The 21,264-nt window shown below is 35.0% G+C and overlaps 3 protein-coding genes across 21 annotated transcripts; 2 read left to right on the forward strand and 1 right to left on the reverse strand.

Annotated features, from left to right (window-relative positions):
* The first annotated feature begins 1,979 nt into the window (after positions 1-1,979).
* Positions 1,980-4,633, forward strand: LOC137727155 (pentatricopeptide repeat-containing protein At4g35130, chloroplastic-like). The gene has a single exon (XM_068466091.1). The coding sequence runs from the start codon at positions 2,077-2,079 to the stop codon at positions 4,498-4,500; it is 2,424 nt and encodes an 807-aa protein (XP_068322192.1). The 5' UTR covers positions 1,980-2,076; the 3' UTR covers positions 4,501-4,633.
* A 2,066-nt stretch (positions 4,634-6,699) lies between these two features.
* LOC137724870 (disease resistance protein RUN1-like) lies at positions 6,700-11,921 on the forward strand. The gene is made up of 7 exons (XM_068463529.1): positions 6,700-6,940; positions 7,130-7,892; positions 8,011-9,112; positions 9,251-9,589; positions 9,747-10,199; positions 10,306-10,849; positions 11,845-11,921. The coding sequence occupies exons 2-7, from the start codon at positions 7,396-7,398 to the stop codon at positions 11,919-11,921; spliced, it is 3,012 nt and encodes a 1,003-aa protein (XP_068319630.1). The 5' UTR covers positions 6,700-6,940; positions 7,130-7,395.
* Positions 11,922-12,342: 421 nt separating this feature from the next.
* LOC137725476 (uncharacterized) lies at positions 12,343-21,218 on the reverse strand. 19 transcript variants are annotated; one of them, XM_068464169.1, is made up of 16 exons: positions 21,120-21,202; positions 20,929-21,017; positions 20,322-20,408; positions 19,452-19,678; positions 19,266-19,360; positions 17,821-18,136; positions 17,482-17,550; positions 16,217-16,337; positions 16,066-16,097; positions 15,457-15,913; positions 15,184-15,331; positions 14,691-14,845; positions 13,665-13,783; positions 13,408-13,471; positions 13,190-13,255; positions 12,343-12,729 (listed from the first exon to the last, which is right to left on the reverse strand). In XM_068464169.1, exons 6-10 carry the CDS (start codon positions 17,907-17,909, stop codon positions 15,835-15,837), a joined length of 390 nt encoding a protein of 129 aa, XP_068320270.1. In that variant the 5' UTR covers positions 17,910-18,136; positions 19,266-19,360; positions 19,452-19,678; positions 20,322-20,408; positions 20,929-21,017; positions 21,120-21,202; the 3' UTR covers positions 12,343-12,729; positions 13,190-13,255; positions 13,408-13,471; positions 13,665-13,783; positions 14,691-14,845; positions 15,184-15,331; positions 15,457-15,834. The 19 variants fall into 19 exon arrangements, 13 of the variants coding, with proteins under 13 accessions (XP_068320270.1, XP_068320277.1, XP_068320275.1 ...); XR_011067527.1 differs by lacking the exon at positions 12,343-12,729 and adding an exon at positions 15,914-15,964 and having other exon boundaries at positions 13,109-13,255; positions 15,457-15,703; positions 17,424-17,924; positions 18,027-18,136; positions 21,120-21,200; XR_011067526.1 differs by lacking the exon at positions 12,343-12,729 and adding an exon at positions 15,914-15,964 and having other exon boundaries at positions 13,109-13,255; positions 15,457-15,703; positions 17,424-17,550; positions 21,120-21,198.
* Positions 21,219-21,264: the final 46 nt, after the last annotated feature.

Raw genomic sequence — 21,264 nt, forward strand, 5'->3', positions numbered from 1 at the left:
CCGGATAGAGGTAACCGATCAGTGGCGAAGCCAGAAATTTATCGTAATGGGGGCACAACAAAAGAATAATACTTGGCCAAAGAATGAGTAGGAGTTCCTACTCAAAACAGTTCATTGCCGATCCATAGAACTTAGTGTTTATATCATAACCGTTTATATTACAAATATTATATAAAGATCGTTTGTGCAAAAAACAATTAAAATTAAGGTCATTTGGTCATTGAATTGAATAAAAACAGATGAACGAAATTGGTAAAAGCATTATGAATTGTCTATGTATTTGCTACAATAAATTGACTAAATGACTTTAGTTTTAATTTAATTTTTGCATAGATGATCTTTACAAAGTGATTTATAATATGAACGGTTTTTATTATAAGCACAAACCTATGTAATTTGAACATGAAGAGTTTTGAGTAAAAGTTCCTACTCATTCTTAAGTAGCCAAGCATTATTCACAACAATTGCTCCGAAAGTTGGTTAGCTTCCATTTATAGTTTTCCTTACAAAATCTTATGTTCTATAAGCCATATGATTCCTTTGAAAGATATGCATTATATCTAAAATTTAGTTTTCTCAAGTAAATTAAAGCAAACCAATGATAATTATATATTTTAGGGCTCTCAAATATGCATTTGACACGTTAAAAAAACATTTGAGACATATATTTGTTAGTCATGTTTGGAAGTGACTTTAGAATGACTGAAATCGTTTTTGGTAAAAGTATTTTGGATTACAAAAGCACTAAAAGTGCATTTTGGAAGAAGCTCATTGATGTGCTTTTTGTAGGAGTACTTCAAAATGTTTTTTTTAGAATTCACTTGCATTTTTATCAATGATTGGTTCCAAGTATAATTTTTTCAAAGCGCTTTCAATCATTTAAAAGGTACATCCAAACACATATTTGTACATATCAAATGCTCAATGTTAATCACTTCTATGATGGTCCTAGTAATGTATCTAATGTAGAACCCTTAATTATTTGCAAAAGAGAGATATTTTGCATGGGTGTTTGCCTTTCTTTGCATGAACGTATCTTTGGGGCCGGCACCGGAATTCAATGGGAAGAAAACCATCTTGTTGGGGTCACAGTCATCCATTGACCCCACCTTCCCTCTGCTAGCGTAACCGACCACTTAAAAATAACTCTATTATAATTGTTAACAAAGAGCATATATATTTATGAACATTAAGAGCAAACTTGACATTAGTGTCGATAACATGTTTTTCTTGGATCAATGGGGTTAGAGGAATCAAACTTGACATTTTTTTCAATATGAAAAAAGAGAAGTACTACTAAACTAATATCTAAATGGTATAACAAGTATATTAAGATAAGATTGTCATTTATTTGTATTCGATGTGTAATTAAAGTATACAGGAAGTCTAAAGAAGCTAACTCGTTTAGAAGAGTTACTTGATGAAGTTTGTTTTCAATGTTAATAAATATTTTATGTGGCTAGAGTGAAAACAAAATACTATCATCAACAATCGTAAAAATAAGCAATTCTCGTTACATCATGATGACTATAGTTCACCATTGTAGAAGGAAATGAGTGATTCAACCGTTGAAAACCTTAGCTTAGTAATTATATCTGCAATCGAATTTAGTCTCTAAGACGTGTCTTGGTGTAACCAATTTAGCAAAATTAATCTTTTATACTGCCCTTACTTGGGAGAAAGACATACATGACATAGGTACACGCCGTGGTGGCGTCCCCATGCCATTATAATGAAGATGTATAAAGTTTTGTCTTCATATCCTTATTTCATTGGCAAAAAATGTCGCGTGACAGTTTACTCGTGTCATGTAAGTCGTTATTCTCACTCAGAGGTTCTTGCTTAACTACGACTACTCTTTGGGCTTAAAATAGCTGGGCTCAAAAGATTCGGGCTGCCCCAGCCCGTTAACGATTGCATATATCGACAGTTTAAAAGTTGTCAGAAATACCTATCATTTAAAACCCGCGGAGGAGGAGGAAGACAGAGTGTGTACCCCTTTTGTTTTTGTCTGTTGAGTAATGAGTTGGAACGGCTATTTTCCCAGCGCCGCCTAATCCCTGAAGCCATTCAAAAATGGCTGCAAGTCTCGCTCACAGTCACAGCTCTTACCTCTACAACTCCACCTCCCCGCCACCGAGCCTTTTACGAAAACGAGCCGCTGAGCCGAAAGCAAACCAAAGCTCCGACCAGCCGAAGTTTCCTAAGTTGGTTCGTGGAATCCGAAAACTATCGGAGAATCCGAGCACCTCGATTGAACCCCTCAACAACTATGCGCTCAAACAGGCTTTTCAAGATCATGTGGAATCTGGGTCCATGGAGGATGCACTCCGGGTGTTTGAGAAAATGTCCCATTCAGATACGTATTACTGGAATGTTATGATTAGAGGTCTCACTGATAACGGGTTGTTCCGGGAGGCGGTTGGTTTTTATCATAGGATGCAAAGTGAAGGTGTTCGAGCCGATAATTATACCTACCCATTTGTGATCAAGGCTTGTGGTGGGTTGTTGTCGTTGGATGAAGGACAAAAGGTTCATGGGAAGTTGTTTAAGGTCGGGTTGGATTCGGATGTTTATATCGGTAACTCGCTTTGTGCTGCGTATGCAAAACTTGGTTGCATAGAGTATGCAGAGAGAGTGTTTGACGAAATGCCTGTTAAAGACTTGGTTTCTTGGAATTCTATGATTGGCGGGTATGCTGCTGTTGGGGATGGTTGGAGGGCGATGGTTTGTTTTCAGGAAATGCAGGTGCTCGGTATGAAGCCTGATAGATTCAGTATGATTGGCGGTCTTAACGCTTGTGCTATTGATTGCTTTCTCCAACCCGGGAAGGAAATCCATTGCCAGGTTCTTAAATGTATGCTTGAATCAGATGTCATGGTGCACACCTTGCTTATCGACATGTACCACAAATGTGGTAGAGTGGACTATGCAGAGAGGTTGTTTGATGAGATTTGCACCAAGAATGTTGTGGTTTGGAATGCAATGATACATGGGTATACTCTAAATGCTCAGCCGCTTGAGTCACTTTCTTGCTTGAAAAAAATGCAAGAGGCAGATAAGTTGATTCCTGATGCTATCACAATGATCAATTTTCTTCCCTCTTGCACACAACTAGGAGCCCTATTGGAAGGTAAATCAATCCATGGCTATGCCATTAGACGAGGTTTTCTCCCTCATATTGTATTTGAAACTGCACTGATCGATTTGTATGGTGCCTGCGGCAGGATAAATTTGGCAGAACGTATATTTGGTCAGCTAATTGAAAAGAACTTGATATCGTGGAATAGCATGATTTCTGCATATGTACAAAGTGGACATAACAGGGAAGCCTTGGAATTATTTTGGGATCTCTTGAATGAACCGCTTGAACCGGATGCAATTACATTTTCAAGCATCATACCTGCCTATTGTGAAGTAGCATCCATTGGGGAGCGGAAGCAAATTCATGGTTGTATCACAAAATTGGAGCACAACTCAAATACATTAATCTTGAATGCAACTGTTTACATGTATGCAAAATGTGGGTATCTGGAGACAGCGCGAGAAGTTTTTGATAGGATGATATTCAGGGATACCAGTTCGTGGAACACTATAATTATGGCTTATGCAATTCATGGGTTTGGGAGAATATCCATCGAGTTTTTCTCCAAAATGAGAGACAATGGCATTCAGCCTAATGAGAGCACATTTGTTTCCTTGTTAATGGCGTGTAGTGTTTCTGGCATGGTTGACGAGGGTTGGAAATACTATAGCTCGATGAAAAGAGACTATGGTATTGATCCTGGAATAGAGCACTGTGGTTGTATGATCGATCTTCTTGGTCGAACAGGTAATCTTGACGGTGCCAAAATTTTTATCGAGGAAATGTCCCTGCTGCCCACAGCCAGAATTTGGGGGTCATTACTGACAGCTAGTAGAAACAACAGAAACATAGAGTTAGCTGAACTTGCTGCTGAGCATATTTTGTCCTCAGAACATGATAATACCGGGTGTTATATCTTGCTTGCGAATATGTATTCTGAAGCTGGGAGGTGGGAAGATGTAGAACGGCTTAAATCTCATATGAAGCAAAGAGGACTCCGGAAAACTGTCGCGTGCAGCTTTGTTGAGACCAAATGTAGGCCTTACAGATTCATCAACCAAGATACGACCCACGTTGAAACCTACATGATTTATGCTGTTTTAGATTTGATTCTGAGGAAGATAGGGGAAGATAAATATGTTAACAGTAGCACCAAGTTCAGACCGTTGGATTTGAAGAGAAAGAGAGCAAATTCCGCAGAGAGTCACAGTGTAAGATTGGCAATTTGTTTTGGTTTGATCTCCACAGAAATCAGACACCCCGTTGTTGTTAGGAAGAACACGAGAATCTGTGAAGAATGCCATAGCGTTGCAAAGAAGATTTCAGAGATCACCAAGAGAGAGATAATTGTAGGAGATTCGAAGGTCTTTCACCACTTCATTGACGGCAATTGCTCTTGTCGTGATTACTGGTGAGACTAGTTTTGTAGAAACTTCTTGTATATACACAAATTTATTGCACGACTGTGTGACAAAACATCTAGGCCTCCTTTGGTGCCTAGGATGGATTTGAGTAGATAACTCACTAGATCCCATGTTAGTTGATAGAAGAAATACATGCCAACTTCTAAAATTTGAAGGTCTAAGATTAGTCGTGAAGGAAACGTATCCTTCATGATTGTGCGTAAATTTGACGTCATCCGGTATAATTTGCTTTGGGTTGATGTAATCTAGTGGTCAAGTTGGGTCAAAATGAGGATAATTGAGATAATAAAAGAGATCTAGCCCGGAATTTATTTAGGCCAGACTCTAATCCATGTTGAAATTGTGATTTTGATTAAAATGAATTGATATTATCATGACATTAATCACATCAATAATTGAATTACTTTGTGGTCATGTTCGTACCAATTTATTAGTATGACTAGAGTAATTCTTAAAAAGTGTGATAACATGTTATTTATACAAACATCATTTCTAATGGAATCTCTACCACCGTATGTACTTAAATTTGAGCATTATGTGACTTCTAATGAGGCGGAGCTCCAATTCCTGTATTAGAGGGACAAAGTAGAGTTCTTAAAATTTTCTTCACATTTGAGGACCACATAAGGGCTATCTTATTCATTTTTTTAATCACAAATTCTGACTTTACCGTGTACTTTTTCAATTCAATGGGCCCATCGCTTTATTTTTCTTGTTGTTTTGCACAATTATTTGGCGCAACGACCGCGACTTCCATCCCTTTTCTTCTTATTTGCTTATTTTGCCTTCCAATTTTATATGCTTTCACGTTCTATACTCATTTCTCTACATTATACAATTTATTTTCCTTAGTTTGTTAATTTATTTTATTCATCAATGGCAGGTTTAAGTAAGCTCCAAGTCCAACTAACTATTATATATATATATATATATATATATATATATATATATTTATTTATTTATTTATAAGTAATTTAATAGTTAAATCTATATGAACTTATTAATTCTTTTATTCATTTCAAATTTCAAATTACAAAACATAAATTACGTACTTAATCAACAAGAGTTAACTAGTAACATTACAATAATATTTCTAATTACTTATTGGAAGCATGAAAATTTGATTTGCAAATTATTTAATTATCCACTCTCCGTCCATTCCACAAGTGTTCAACGAAATCATTACAAAGAGCCATGTATCCAACTAGTAGAATTTAAATGTTTTTTTGGTCAAAATGTTTACAAAAATATTTTACGACAACATAATGTTAAATTAATTAAAAAAAAGTTAACACAAAAATAGAAATTGTACCTAATCAAATTATCACATAAAATCGTAAAAACCTCAAATTTAAGAATCCTTCTATAAGGACTCTTCCATTAGAGGCAATATTCTTTAAAGACACGAAGATGCCTTTAAGTTCCTAAATGAGTTTTTAAAAGTGGTGGTGGGAGTCCCTAAATAGGGAGTTCCATTGCAGATGCTCTAATGTCATCTCTAACCGAAAAGGCTAAACACATCCCCATCTAGAATTATAGCCTTGCAAAAAGTTATTTTTAAATGAACAATGTTAGTCCATACTTATATATTATCTCTAACCGAATAAGCTAAACATAACTTCCTCAATAATTTATTAGTTTTACGTTTATAGTTGAAATTTATTGATTAATTTAATTCAACGACCTTTGTCACTTGGTACTACAATCTCATGATATTCATCTTCACTTGTAATTAAGATGTCTTAGGTTCAATTCTCACCAAAGGCGAATTTGAACTACATTATTACTAGCCTATTGTGAGGCTAAGTCCACCCCACTCCTCTTAGTGTAGATACTATCGTTTGTTAAAAAAAAAAAAAAAAAATTAAACAACTTTGAATGTTTTCAAATATAACCGTTGAATTTGAATTAATAATTGCAATTAAGGAGTTTAGTTCCAAAAATGGGCTAAGAAGGGGCTATATTTGGCCAATCTAATGCACCTTTGGCCAAATAATGGCTTGTAAGCTTTATAAAATTATAACCTGATCAGCAATTGGAGATGAAATTTTAAACAAATGAGATTATTTTTTTAGTTTCAAACCTTTCCCAGTTTCCCTTCCCATTAAAGATGGCCTAACGGTTAGAAGAAAATTTGCAAAATGGAGCACCATAGATATATTTGCAAAAGTAAGCACTATAGATCTTTTGTCAAAAGCAAAAGTGAGCATGCATGATTAGACTTGTCCTGCACCTGGGTAAATCAACGACCCAAGCAAGTCAAGTTGCGTACAACATGATCTCTCATCCAACATGTTTCTTTCTATCTCTCTCTCTCTTGCGCTGGATTATTTCCATCACTGTTCTGGAGAAGCTTCAACTCGATGAGTCTTTCATTTTAGATATCTCTAGATCCTAATATTTCCTAATCAATATCTTTCTTGATTCAGAGGTAATCTCACTTACTTAATTACACAAATTAATTACCATATAATTATAGTCTTCTCTTATAATATTGTATAGCGATTGTTAATTTGTGGTGACCTTTTGATCCTTCAGAATGTTTATAAAGCTCACCAAGATAGAAACGTTGATTTTTTTTTTCTTTTTTCATTTTTTTTTTGTGTGTTGTTGATAGAAGTGATTATGTTGGTGAAGGAGATTCGAATTCAGTGACCCCGGGTGCGTTCTGGGTAGATTCTAACTGAGATGTATGTCAGTTGTATATAGGGGATTTTGGCTTAATTAAATAAATAATTTCATATTTTGTCATAGTTAACGGACCCCTTATGAATATACATGTGTGTATATGTTATGAAATAGATCCGGATTGCAGGTTATGAAAAATATAAATGGATGGATTTGCAGGTTATGAAATATAAATAGTGGGGTTTGCAGGTTATTAGTATGGCTTCTTCCTCTTCGTCTGCTGCTGCTATCTCGTCACCTCCAAGAAAGTATGATGTGTTTCTTAGTTTCAGAGGTGAGGACACCCGCAACACTTTCACCAGCCACCTTCATGCTGCTTTACTTCGAAAGAAACTTCACACCTACATAGATGACAAACTTGAGAGAGGGGATGAAATCAGACCTGCCCTTCTAGAAGCTATTGAGAAATCAAAGCTTTCGGTGATCATTTTCTCAAAAAACTACGCTTCTTCCACATGGTGTCTGGATGAACTCGTCCATATACTAGGATGCAAGGAAAGGGATGGACAGTTTGTTATACCCGTTTTTTACGACATCAGTCCACAGGATGTACGAAAACAACAGGGGAGTTATGCAGATGCATTTGCCAAGCTAGAAGAACGTTTCAAGGACTGTATGGACAAGCTGCTTGAGTGGAGGGATGCTTTGGAGAAAGCTGCCAACCTATCTGGTTATGATTATTCAAACAAAGCCGGGTAACTAACTTTGCAACTCTTGCAGAATTTTTTACTTATGACCTTTGTTTCAAACAAGATTCATTAATGCAGGACTTAGTAACTATTTTTTTCCTTCGTGGTTACTTATATTTTCCAGGACAGAGGCCGATTCCATTGAGAAACTTGTCCAAGTTATATTGAACAAATTGGATTGCAAATGCTCAAGTAATTTAAAGGGCCTAGTTGAAATTGAAACCAAAGTTGAGCAAATTGAATCGTTACTATGCCTTGATTCATCGGATGTTTGCATTGTAGGTATTTGGGGCATGGGTGGTATTGGCAAGACCACCCTTGCTGATGTTGTATATCACCGACTCTCTGACAAGTTTGGAGCTTGTTGTTTTCTTAAAAATGTTAGAGAAAATTCCGAAGGAAAAGACGGAATATATAACTTACGAGATAAACTTCTCCGTGAGATTTTTGATGATGAAAATATAAATATTAACACTCCATCTATAGGATCAGAGCTTCTTAAAGAGAGGCTCCGTCGTACAAAGGTACTCATTGTTCTTGACGACGTGAATGATTCAAGGCAATTAGAACTTCTAGTTGGAGATGATCTTGAGTTTGGTGTCGGAAGTAGAATCATTATAACAACTCGAGATAGGAGCTTACTCAATGAAAAGGTGGTTGATGACAAAATTTACGAGGTCAAGGGATTGAAACATGATGGCGCTCTTCAGCTCTTTCATTTGCATGCTCTGAAAAATAAGTCTCCTACGACAGTTTATACAGAGTTTTCAAGAAAGGTGATAGATTATATTCAAGGCATTCCATTGGCTCTTAAAACTTTGGGTGCCTTATTCCGTCGCTGCGATACAGAAGAAGACTGGGATGAAGAATTGAACAGATTGAAAAAATTTCCTAGCGAAAAAGTTCAGAATGTGTTGAGACTTAGTTACGATGGATTAGAAGAAAATGAGAAGGAATGCTTTCTTGACATTGCATGCTTTCTGAAAGGGGCAGATGTTTATTATGCAAAAAGAATATTAGATCTTCGGGGTTTCTTCGTGACGGGAATCCAAATTCTCATTGACAAGTCTCTCATATCAATTTCCGAGACGAATTGCTTAGAGATGCATGATTTGCTGCATGAAATGGGCCGGACAATTGTTCGCGAACAATGCAAGGACGAGCCAGGAAAACGTAGTAGGTTGTGGGCTGCTGATGATGTCTATCACGTACTAGAGAATGATACAGTAAGAACCAAAAATCATGAACTTTCTATGACGGGACCATGGAAACTCATTTTGTATAAGCATATGTCAACGAAAGCAGTTTTTAGTAATCTTTGTTGTACATTTATTCTCATTATACTATTTTCTCTTGATTTCCAGGGAACTCCAACAGTTCAATGCATATCCTTTGACACGTCTAACTTTACACGGTTGGAATTATGTGGATCACCCTCCAAGAAGATGTCTAATTTAAGATTGTTGATAATTCATGATTCTCGTCTAAGACTCTATGACCTTCCAAGATGGATCCAACTGGTTTATAATGCTGGTCTCTTTGACCTTTCTCAAGGTCTTCAGTCTCTTCCCAATTCTCTCAGGTATCTTTACTGGCAGGGATACCGGTTGAAATCTCTTCCATCAAATTTTTCTCCACAAAATCTTGTTGAGCTTCGAATGCCCGAGAGCTTTGTTGGGGCAGAACTTTGGAGTAAAAACCAGGTATATATATATGCTTCCTCTTCTTTTTTCTATGTTTTTTTCATAGAAGTATATATATGCTAACTTTTGTTCTTCGTATGAACTATGGTGCCTCTGGAAACCTATTCGGCCGAAGTCAATAATGTTCTTCTTTCCATTTTTCTTTAATTTGTTACAGAATCTTGGGAACTTAAAAGTGATTGAACTAAGTTTTTGCGAGCATCTGACTGAAGTTCCAGATCTCTCTCGCAGTAAAAAAATTGAGCATATAGTGCTTTTTGGGTGTGAAAGATTGGTTCGAATTCCTTCTTATTTTAAAGATCTTGACAAGCTTAGGTGGCTGAATCTGGGAGAGTGCTCAAGTCTAGAATTCTTACCAGAGCTCCCAGTGCTATGTTGTCTTGAAGCAAGGGGCTGCACTTCACTGAAGACAGTTTCAAGTTCAAGAAATTCACTCACACAAGCTTGGGATAAATATGAATTGTTTCGAGGGCGTTTTAACTTTGTTGATTGCCGAAACTTGGATGAAAATGCAAGGACCAATATAATGGCTGACACACAGTTAAGAATTATGCGAGTGGCAACTGGGCCATTGAAAACTCGACAACATAGAGAAGAAGAAATTGTCATGGTCTCTCTCTCACCCACGCACGCACTAGCACACACTTTCATATCTCCTTCATGCCATTTTTCACGTGTTGTATAATTTACTGGATTTCCATGCATCGATGTTACAGGAAAGGACTTCATCTATCCCTACCTGCTGTCGGACTTTAAGTAGCACCGACTCTGCTCGGATTTTAGTTAGCACTGTATGTGCAGGAAATGAAATTCCAAATTGGTTCTGCCATCAAAATGAAGGATCTTCGATAACTATCAAGCTTCCTCGAAATTGGTATTGTACAGATTTTTTGGGTTTTGCTCTATCTGTTGTTCTCCCTCACTGTTCTTTTCAAGGAGATCTGATGCTTGCATGCTCGTGCAATTTTAAAACTAATAGTGGTGAAAGCCATGAAACCATTCATCCTATCCATTATCCTTTTAATGAAAAAGAAGGAATGTTTGCTTATACGGAATTCGGTCACATATTTGTGTGGTATAGTGCGTTTGCACTTGGAGAGGGAGCAAATTTGAATCGCTCCAATTCTTTTTACCAACATGTCACTGGGGCCTGTTTTGAGTTCAACACCGTGGGCTTTCGCCAATCAGAGGTGAAAAAGTGTGGGATCAGCCTGCTGTATGCTGAAGATGTCGAGACCATCAAATCGGGAGGAAATACAGGTTGGAGTAGCCAAAAAAAAAAACAAAAGTTAGAAATGAAAAATTAAGAATTTGAGCTCTTCTTATTGTTTGTATTCTCATCTTTTAAGCTGTTTGTAAGCCTTGTGGCCGAGGGATTCGTAGTATTAGTCTTTGTTGTTGAAACGCATTGGCTCTCCTAGTAATTTGTAAGAGACGTTTTGATATAGGTGGTTCAATTTTGAATTTTTTATATCAAACATCTATAGCTTTTGGCTCTGTTTTTTTTTTTTTTTTTTTTTTAAAAAACCATTGATATCGTGGGTTTAGCAAAGAAATACCAGTAGATCTCAATATTAATTGTTATAAAAGCAACTTTTGATCAAACATTCTTTTATTAAATTTTTATATTTCATTTACTTAATTTATCATTTAATTCACAAATTAATATTAAAAAACTCCAAAAATCAAGTAGTCTTATCTTATTTTCTCCTATAATAATTCATTCCATAATCACTAGCAAAAGTACCCCGCATGTTGCTGCGAATGCCTTAAATATTTTGATAATATATACACACACAGAAAACATAAATTATTGAAACTAGATTTATAGAAATTGGCAGTGTTCATAGCTATCAAAAGATTGAGACTGTTTAATTGCTCACTGTTCAAAAGATAGAGATTCTTGGAAGCTAAATTTATGTAAGTTCATAGTTATCAAAAGATTGGCAGTGTTCACTCTTTATTAGGCCTTTTCAGATTGTGAGGGGAAGAGAAGACCTGTCCCATCTTCCAGCTTCAATACAAGTGCCTGTGGCGAAGCATATCGGGAAGATGTCTTCCCAGAGGATTGTTTACAAGGATTCATAATTTCAATTTTAGGACATAATTAGAAGAAGATGTTATAAACATGTGAAAGTCATAATCTTTTGTTATTGGTGCTCATAATTATTATTTTTTTCAAGTTTTAATTAACTTGTAGTTGAGAAGAGGTTCAAAACTCTCTTCAATTTCTTTTGGTTCTGGTTTGGCTTCAGGCTTAGCCTCTATTGTCGCCATTGACAGAAGACGGGCTCTTAGGAATAGAAGTGGGTATGAATGGTGCTTGATATGATCTAATAATGAAAACATACACAAATCAAACATAAAATACTAGATCATATAAAAGTTTCCTTGTGAGTTTGGTTTTCTTGACCAAACTTCTATCATTTACTTAATTTATTATTCCTTGTGGCCTTTTTTTTTACCAATCTATATGATGGGTTTAGCTAGAAATACTAGATCATAGTACTAATTGCTATAGTTTTTAGGCTTTTGATCATTCTTTTATTAATTTTTAATATTTCATTTACTTAATTTATCATTTAATTTCCAAATTAATATAAAAAAAACTCCAAAAATAATCTGGTCTTATCTTCTCTTACAGTAATTCGTTTCATAATAATCACTAGCAAAAGTGCTCCGCGCATTGCTGTGAGTGCTTAAAATATTTTGATAATATATACATACAGAAAATATATCAAAAGATTGGCGGTGTTTACTCTTTATTCAATTGAGAGGCATTTTCAAATTGTGAGGGGAAGAGAAGACCCGTCCCATCTTCCAGCTTCAATACAAGTGCCTGTGGCGAAGCATATCGGGAAGATGTCTTCCCTGAGGATTGTTTATAAGGATTTATAATTTCAATTTTAGAACAGAATTAGAAGATGTTATAAACATGTGAAAGTCATAATCTTTTGTTATTGGTGCTCATAATTTTTTTTGTTTTCAAGTTTTAATTCCCTTGTATTTGAGAAGAGGTTCAGAACTCTCTTCAATTTCTTTTGGTTTTGGTTTGCCTTGGGGCTTAGCCTCCGTTGTCGCCGTTGACAGAAGACGGGCTCTTAGGAATAGAAGTGGGCATGAATGGAGCTTGCTATGATCTAATAATGAAAACATACACTAATCAAACATAAAATTTCAAGTGCATGAAAGAATTTATACAAATATGTTGAAAAGAATCAATTTTTTGTTTCAATTAGAAGTGAAGCAAAAAAGGAAGCGGTTCAAACTGCAGAGGAAGCAGTGCAGTAAGAAAGAGGCAGAGGAGGAACGACGAGAGTGAGCCACGTATTACTGGGCAACACGTATCAAGGATGGGCAAACTGGTCAATTCACTGTGCAAGTGAGGAAAAGAAAAAGAAAATTGCACAGTAAAAGGGGTAATTTCGCCACTTCACTGTACATTGGAACAATGCTTTTCAAATTCAGCTTTTCCCATTGGGCTTTAGTATATACTAGTAATAGTGCCTACGCATTGCAGGCTTCAAAAACGTGTAAAATATGTGCATTCGTAATAGGTGTATTATTTACAATTGTATTTACACACATAATAATTAGTACCTGAAAATTTTATTGACCGTCGCTTCACAATTTTTTTGTTTTATTTGTGATGATGTACATGCTTCTCTGTTATGATTTGAAAAAATAAAAGCTGTTAGTACAAATAAATAAGAATGTTAAAGAAGAAGAATGATTTTTTTAATTACTAAAGAAATTGAGTAATTTTTGCAGTTTGTAAATAAATTTAATAAGATACTTCAAAGAAAACTGCAAGGTACCTATTATTTTGATCAGCAATCTTCTCCAATAGTAACACCGGATGATGGCATAAATTGTCATAACCTTCAAAAATAACAATTGGCAAAAACCTGTTTATATCGGAGATAAAATTTTAATGATATTCACAGGATTAAACCTGTTATTTTTGTTCTAGTATTATTGTAAAATAAATAAATAAATAAATAAAATTAAAAAAGTTTAAAAAACCCAAAAGAAGAAGCATTGATTGCTTTCTTTGCAAATTGAATTTACGTACCATGAGAGGTTAATCTAGCTTTGATCTAGATTTGAAGCACATGTTGAAGTTCTCAATGATTGAAGGTGATGATATACAGTTAATTGACTCGCTTCGGATGAAGACAACTGTGAATATTTCTGAGCCAAAAGTTGTCGTGGAATTTGTTAGAGAATTAGACAATACTAGAAAGTATGACCCATGCGTCGCTGCAGGACTATGATATATTATGGTGAAAACATATGAGAGATCATGTATCCAATGATTGTGGACCTAATAATCATGCACTCAACACCAAACACCAAAATGTCATCAAACCAAAGTATAACTTTCATTTAACTAAGTTCTTAGCACTTCAGTTCAATCTTAAGTTAAAAAGAGTAGTTCAATTGACTAAAATTACACAAAAGCGAGAAAGACATAACAAACAATTGTGGAAAGTTGTACAGTGACATTGATCCTGCAAGTTAAATATGAAAAATGTTCAAAAGAATGTAAAAGCTCAATTCAAACCATCCCTAGCATCAGTAGATTAACAATGAAAAAAACAAAATTCGTATAAGTTCATATGCTTGTTGCTTGACAATTCAGCATGGGAAAAAAAATGCAAGGAAACAAATATTGTTAAAAATCCGGTGAATAAGTGAATGACAGTGAACATTACAATTAGTATAACATGAATATGCATGTGGATAGTAAATACTAAGCAAGAATATGCATAGGTAAATAGTAACTATCAATTAACCATTTTAATTAACACTTTAAAAAAATTGTTTACGTACAAAAAATTCTAATACAAAGAATAAAACGCTCTGAATATTATAAAAAGAAATCCATATACTATACAAACACAGTCAATATGAAAATATATATCATTTGACAATACAAAATCAAGCAGTGTCTAAAGATGATAAGCAGATCCTAGATAGTGTTTATTACAAAAAGAAAGTAGAAACGTTATATCATATGCATTAAAACAATTAGCAAACTTTCAATGGGCAAAACTAAAGGTTTATTAATTAAAATCATTACATAATGATTGCTCACCTTTTGTCTAGCAGTATACAGTGCAGACTTGTATTTTTATTAGTCGTTCCTAAAGTTCTCGGTCTCCACATTCTACACATGGACTTTAATCTTTATTGCCTTTTTATACGGTTGTACCTGATTGATAGGTGTTGGAATTGCGTCTTCCATTCAAGCTACTCAAATTAAACACAAATTTTGTAAATTTGCAAACAGTCATTGCAATAAGTTTAAAATAAACGCTGGAACAACCTTTCAATCCCAAACAGTCGTTGCATAGAAATCCCCATTAATGAAACCCTTATACACAAACCCTTCAATAAAATTATGTGCAAAATAATATGAAAATATCCTCTGATGTAGAGGGAATTGCACGTATAGAGATTCAAAAAAGAATATTCTCTCTGAACCCATATGTGGCCTCTCCCAACCTTTCAATCCCAAACACAGCAATCCTTTATAAAGTCAGTCGAAAACAAAACATCGATTCCACGAAAAATTAAAAAATTCCTACTCTTAAACAGAAGAATCCTCATCGACAGCTTCAAAGGTGTTTTGTAAACCTCTCAGCATATCTTTCCCAATTGTATTTCTCACCTCCATCATCTCCTACCTAACCTGAGCAATCCATGTTACCATACAAACAAAACCGAATTTGGTAGCTGGGTGAAAGCAAAAGCAAGCACTATTACATTCAAGTAAAATAAGGAATTTCAAAACATAGCAAAAAATCAATTACATACAATTTTTCCTTAAACATTCTTTAAATGCAGAAAAGAAAACTAACCTCTTGTAGAAGTGATGAGAAGGAATGAAAAATCAGAACACCACCAGTTTAAAAATACAAAATTCCAAAATCAAAATGAAAAAAGAAAAGAAATCAACTTTCAAAACTCTGTGCAAAATAGTGAATTTCTGTTATGATCATAGTATCCTCACCATTATCTTTATCACTACCCACCTGCAATTCCTTGCTCTCTGTTTTCAAATCACTCGAATTCTCATCCCGGTTAACGGTTTCAAATCGCCACTAACTTGTACAATTCCCAAATCATAAAATTCCAGTAAGGGTATGCCGAAACACAAAATTCAATTTCATTGTGTACAGACCAACATAGAGATTGAGACAGGTTTTAACTTCTACAATTCTACACATTTTCGAGCCCTAAATTTTCCCGGAAACAAAAGAAAATTTTCGAGCCCTAAATTTTCCCAGAAACAAAAGAAAATGAAAGAAGTCGTACCTGTTCGAAAGAGCGGATGCAAGTTTGGTGGAGCAGCGATGGCAAAGATCTCTAGTGAGAAAGTTAATAAGATGGAGCAAACCATTGAACCCAAAAACCCAGATTTTTAAAATTAAAATCACAAAAATTTCAACAAATGTCGGAGAACTCACCAGGAAACCCAAGCTTTCGAATTGGCGATTTCCTGAAAATCAAGCTTTTCTAGGTTAAAATTTCTTCCAGAAGGCAACAGATCCAACATTCATGCAAAGAAAATTCGAATTGAAAACTAATAATAATAATAATAAAGTGAGAGAGACATACCTTCTTAGGGAGGCCAGCGATTAAGAGCTTGAGAGAGAGCTTGAGAAATCTGTGGAAGCAAATGGAAGAGCCCGCTTTTCCATGTTTCTTCCCCTCCACGATGAGCAACACGTGTATAACACTACAGGAGGAAGAAAATCCAACGAAAAGGTGCACGATGAGGATGTGGGGAGCAGCAAGGGAAATCGATATAAAACGGAGGGGCAAAACAATCCGCCCACAGATCATCCACAGTACCCAACCCCTACGAGTTTTAGTATATATGATATGTAAAAACTAGGAATTGTTCCAAATGATGAACCATGGATATAAAGTAGTTTCATTTTATAGTGGAAAACAACAGAAAACAATAAAAGAAATTCTTTACAAATTCATTTGAATTTCCTCTATTATGCATGGACACAGACAACGATACAGGAATACGACACATGGAAATACGTCAAATTTCTAAAAATGAAAACACGATATGATAAGGATACAACAATAAAAAATAATATAAATAAATAAATATATCTAAATATTATAAAATAAGCATTCAAATATACTATTCAAGTTCAAATTTATTTCGATAAACTTCAAACATTTAAAAAGATAATCCACTAAACAACTAAATTAGTCTTCAAACTTGAAAAACTAAAAAGAACATCCAAATGACTTAAAAAAATAAAAGGAAAAGAGTCCCTCATTCTCAAACTAGCTTTTTTATTTCTGCAAGAGCTTCATCAGTAACCTTATTGCAAGAGACGATCCCATTTCCAAATATTTTTAACAAATGAAACTTGACCCTAGAGTACGATCCTCTGAAAATCTTTTGGCAATAATGAAACACAGAAACTCCTCTTCCATTTTCCACTCTTTCGAGCTTTTTGACATACTTTCAGTGTACCATGATCATTTTCAACAGTCTCAACTGAATTAACATTAGCATTCGCATGTTTATCAGGATGATTCATTTTCCTAAATTATCAACATGTAATTCATAAGAATCAATCCAAAGTAGTCCCATAAAAAATTACGAGTCAAATTTATGCTAAGAGATCAACAAAGCAACATAAAAACATATATAAATATATTATAATCTAAATTATTCTACACCACTAACAATAATATTATTATAGTACGCAAAACCAGAAAAGCAAAAGAAGCTTTTCGTTTGGATTCAGAAAAGCAAAAGGGGACTGTAATCGGTAAAGCAGATGACTCTAACCAAAAAAAAAAAAGCTTCAAGAAAGCTTGGAATCCGAAACCCAGTTACCAGCTCTCACCAGTGGATGCATGAGATACGATGCAGCAGTAGCAAACGGAGACGACAGGAGCAGTTGCCGAAGATGGTTCTGATGTTCAAGTGAGGAAAAACAGGTAGATTTGAATTTTATATACAAAATTGTTTCGATTTTTGGTCACAGAATCGTTTCAGTTCAGCTAATCTCAATCAACTGTCAATTATCATGATTCTGTGCCGATTAAGTGTAATTATCTTGATTTTTTTGTGTGATTATCCTCTGATTATAGTTTAAAACGTATCCGAAAAGTAAGATAGTCGTATCTCAATAGTAAGGTACACGTATCCCATCAGTCAACAATGTATCTGTTGACTCGGATACGTATCGGTCGCATATCCGCACGTATCGCCCTGCGTATCCGTATCCCCGCGCGTCAGATATGGGATACGCTGGTCTTCTCCCGTGTCCATGCATCATAGAATTTCCTATACCATATGTTACTGGGTTTTCAATTTTACACACCAATGTGCCTATCATATTTGCAGCACGAAACCAACATTTACATAAACAAAAGGTTGAGTTTCTACCTGCCAATCTAGCAATAGGAACGAACACTATAGCTCCAATTCAAAGGTCATACCTTTCTGCAAAAAGACCACTCTACGTGTCACCAATTTATTCCTTCTCACCACAAAAACTGAGCAAACACAAACCCACATTACAAAATTAACATTTAAAAGAAAATGGAGCTCGTCGTCTTCTTGGAAATTTAAGCACCAATACATAAAATTGTCCATTAATTCTTAGTTCCTCTATGCATCACGGGATCATATGCTAACTTGCAATTGACGTTATAATTTGTGAATTTTATGTAACGACCTATAAGTTTATATCTTGACAATTTAAGACGTAAGAAAAGCTAAAATATATTTACTCTGATATGAACCTAAAAACACACGAAAATGGCTTAAACTACTAAAACAACTATGAATTAACAATATAAATGCACGAAAACAAGCTAAGTAAGTCGCCTAAATATGCTCCTATCAATACTTTGCTCACTATTGCTTTAAGAATGTTTGTTTATCCTTCACCTTTCATTGTTAGCCAATACCCTAGCCCCGTTACAACTCTTTGACTTCTATCTTGATTGTTATGTGTTTCAATATGTGGAGTTTAAAGTGGGATTGAGCATATGGTATCCCTGGTTCTCGCGTCTAAGTAGTGGCATTCCATTCATGAGATCATATATATATATATATATACATGTTAATAATTCCAGAAAATGCTTCCCTTGTTATAACATATGTGAGTGTTCGTCTACATGTTTACATCAATCTTCTCACATATACCTTGTATAGGGAGGGTAGTCAGAAAATCTGTGTGAAAAACGAGAGTACATCTAGTGAGGAATTGAGGGAATTCTCTAAGGCATGTTACTACATTCAAAATATTGATCAAAATACTTGGTCTAATTCCCAAACTATGTAATGTACAACATGGTCATCTTTACACATTTATTATGGAACAAAACACAACCAAATTAATGAATTTTATTTTAAAAACAAAGGTAAAACATAAGGTACAAATTACACTAAGTATCGACATTGCAACCAAAAAAAAGAAATAAAAGGAATGGACCATTTACTGTCAAGTTAATATTGTTATCTCTTATTACATTATTAAGGTCTTCTTCTTACTGCAAAGATAATAAACAAAGTTTAAGTCCACTAATCTTGAGGCCAAATAAGAAATAATATCATAATTATAAAAAACTAAAACGGTTGACAAATAATTTGATCAAAGTGAACAGAAGATGATCTTACAATGCCATACCCTTCGATCAATGATAATTTGATACAATGCCACATGGAAATTCCTTAGCCCCATCTACTGAAGACTAAATGTGTGAAAAAATAGGCTGCAAAAGAAGAGTAAACCAAGCATAAGTTGAAAAATAATATTTGGTCGCAAATGACCTGACTGTGAAAAGTAAATTAATAAGAACTTACCTTGGGTACTGATAGAAGCAGAAGACTGTTCACAAAGATTTATCTATTACCAAAGAACTAGTGAAACACATGAGTAAAAACAAATTCCTATCTACCCAAGTCTTTATACAACTAAAAAAGTTGGGAACATTTAATCATCACCTGGAAGAAGAATTCATTTGGTGCTTTGATTCAAACCTGGCTGAAATCTTCGAGTCTTCTTATGATTTCAAATGTCTCCAAACCACCTGGTGTTTCAAAAAAATCAAGCTTAATAAATACTACTCACACAACAAAAATTAATAAATATAAGAACCAAAATTTGTTCGAATCAACACAAAAAACCAAAAACTTATACGAGCTTCCTTATGAGAATCTCAAACTCTAGCCATTTCAAAAAACTTCTTAGCATTTCCTCAAATACGTGCTAAACTCTCTCTTACTGCTCAAAATCCAAATGAGTACCTAAGATATACAAAACTACATTTAAGTTAAGGCTATACTGCACTAAATGACATTCAAAACCACAATACACCAAAACAAAGATGAATTCAACACCTGGAATGTGTAATATTCATATCTAAAATTTGAAACATAATTTTCTCCCTTAAAAACTTTGATCTACAAAACCCATTACATTTTTCAACAAAAAAACAATCGATTTAGGAAAGCAAATACAATGCAACAAAAGAGTTGTTCGATTTAGCTCCATTTCGTATGGCCAAAAGCTTGAAAAACAGCTTAGAAGCACAATTCCAAATATTACCAAAAGCAAGCAGCTTTGGGGTAAAGAGCCCACTCTCCCAAATAGAGCTTTAAGTTCATGGCACATGATTCGAATTAATTTATCACTAATCTAAGTTCTAAAATGGTAAAAGTGAGGAAATATACCTATCACCCTGTTCACTGTGATCTGTGAAATCCAAGTTCCACTACGTAACCCTCGGCATAGCTGCGTAACTTCCGGTGACTATCACCCTGAGAAGGTTTAGAGTAGCAGCAGATTGGTAATAGGCTCTCATCAGTCTCTGAAGATCTGGAGTACCATAAACTTAATCTCTTCCAAAAACTATACAAATATTTAAATAAAATATAACTACTCTCTCAATTTTGCTGAGAAATATCTACCACACCACTAAATATTCCTCAATTACCTCTAGCTTCACTATCTATGTTGTGTATAAAACTCGGCAATAAAAACACTGCCCAAAAAACCCTAACAGACCTAAATAATTGACATATGTTTTCGCTCACCAAAAAGTTGCAATTTACTAAATTTCAGAATCCTCGACAAAACTGCAATCATGACCAGTGACGACATGATCAACCCAGATGGGTCAACAACAAATTCGTGGGGACTTTGCAGTATGCATGAAGCGGAGGAAATTATGTGCTTGGTGAGACAGAAAAAAACTAACCCCAACCCCAAATTAAGCAGATAAATCACTCAATAAAGCTTGATTACTGGGAAGAACGAATCTATGAAAAAGAAACTCACCACTGTTATCATTGAGCCTCAGCACAGAGGCCTTCAAACGCTGAAAAGAAAGCTCAAGAAAACTCACCACTGTTTTCAGTGCCCTGACACTGAAAACCAAACAAAATTAAATAGCCACATGTAGACTCGGAGGCTACAAACAAAACCCAAAAACAACATAAGAATAAAATCAAGAAAGTGGTAAATCTCACCAGGAACCACAGAGAAGCAGACAGTTTTGCCAAAGAGGAGCAGAAACCGAAATAAAACCAAGAAGTATAATCGAACCAAGGAAATGGAAACCGAAAGAATATTCCAGAGATCCGAAGGGAACCATTACAGGATGATCGACACGTG

Source organism: Pyrus communis, chromosome 2, assembly GCF_963583255.1.
Source record: "Pyrus communis chromosome 2, drPyrComm1.1, whole genome shotgun sequence".
NCBI lineage: Eukaryota > Viridiplantae > Streptophyta > Magnoliopsida > Rosales > Rosaceae > Pyrus > Pyrus communis.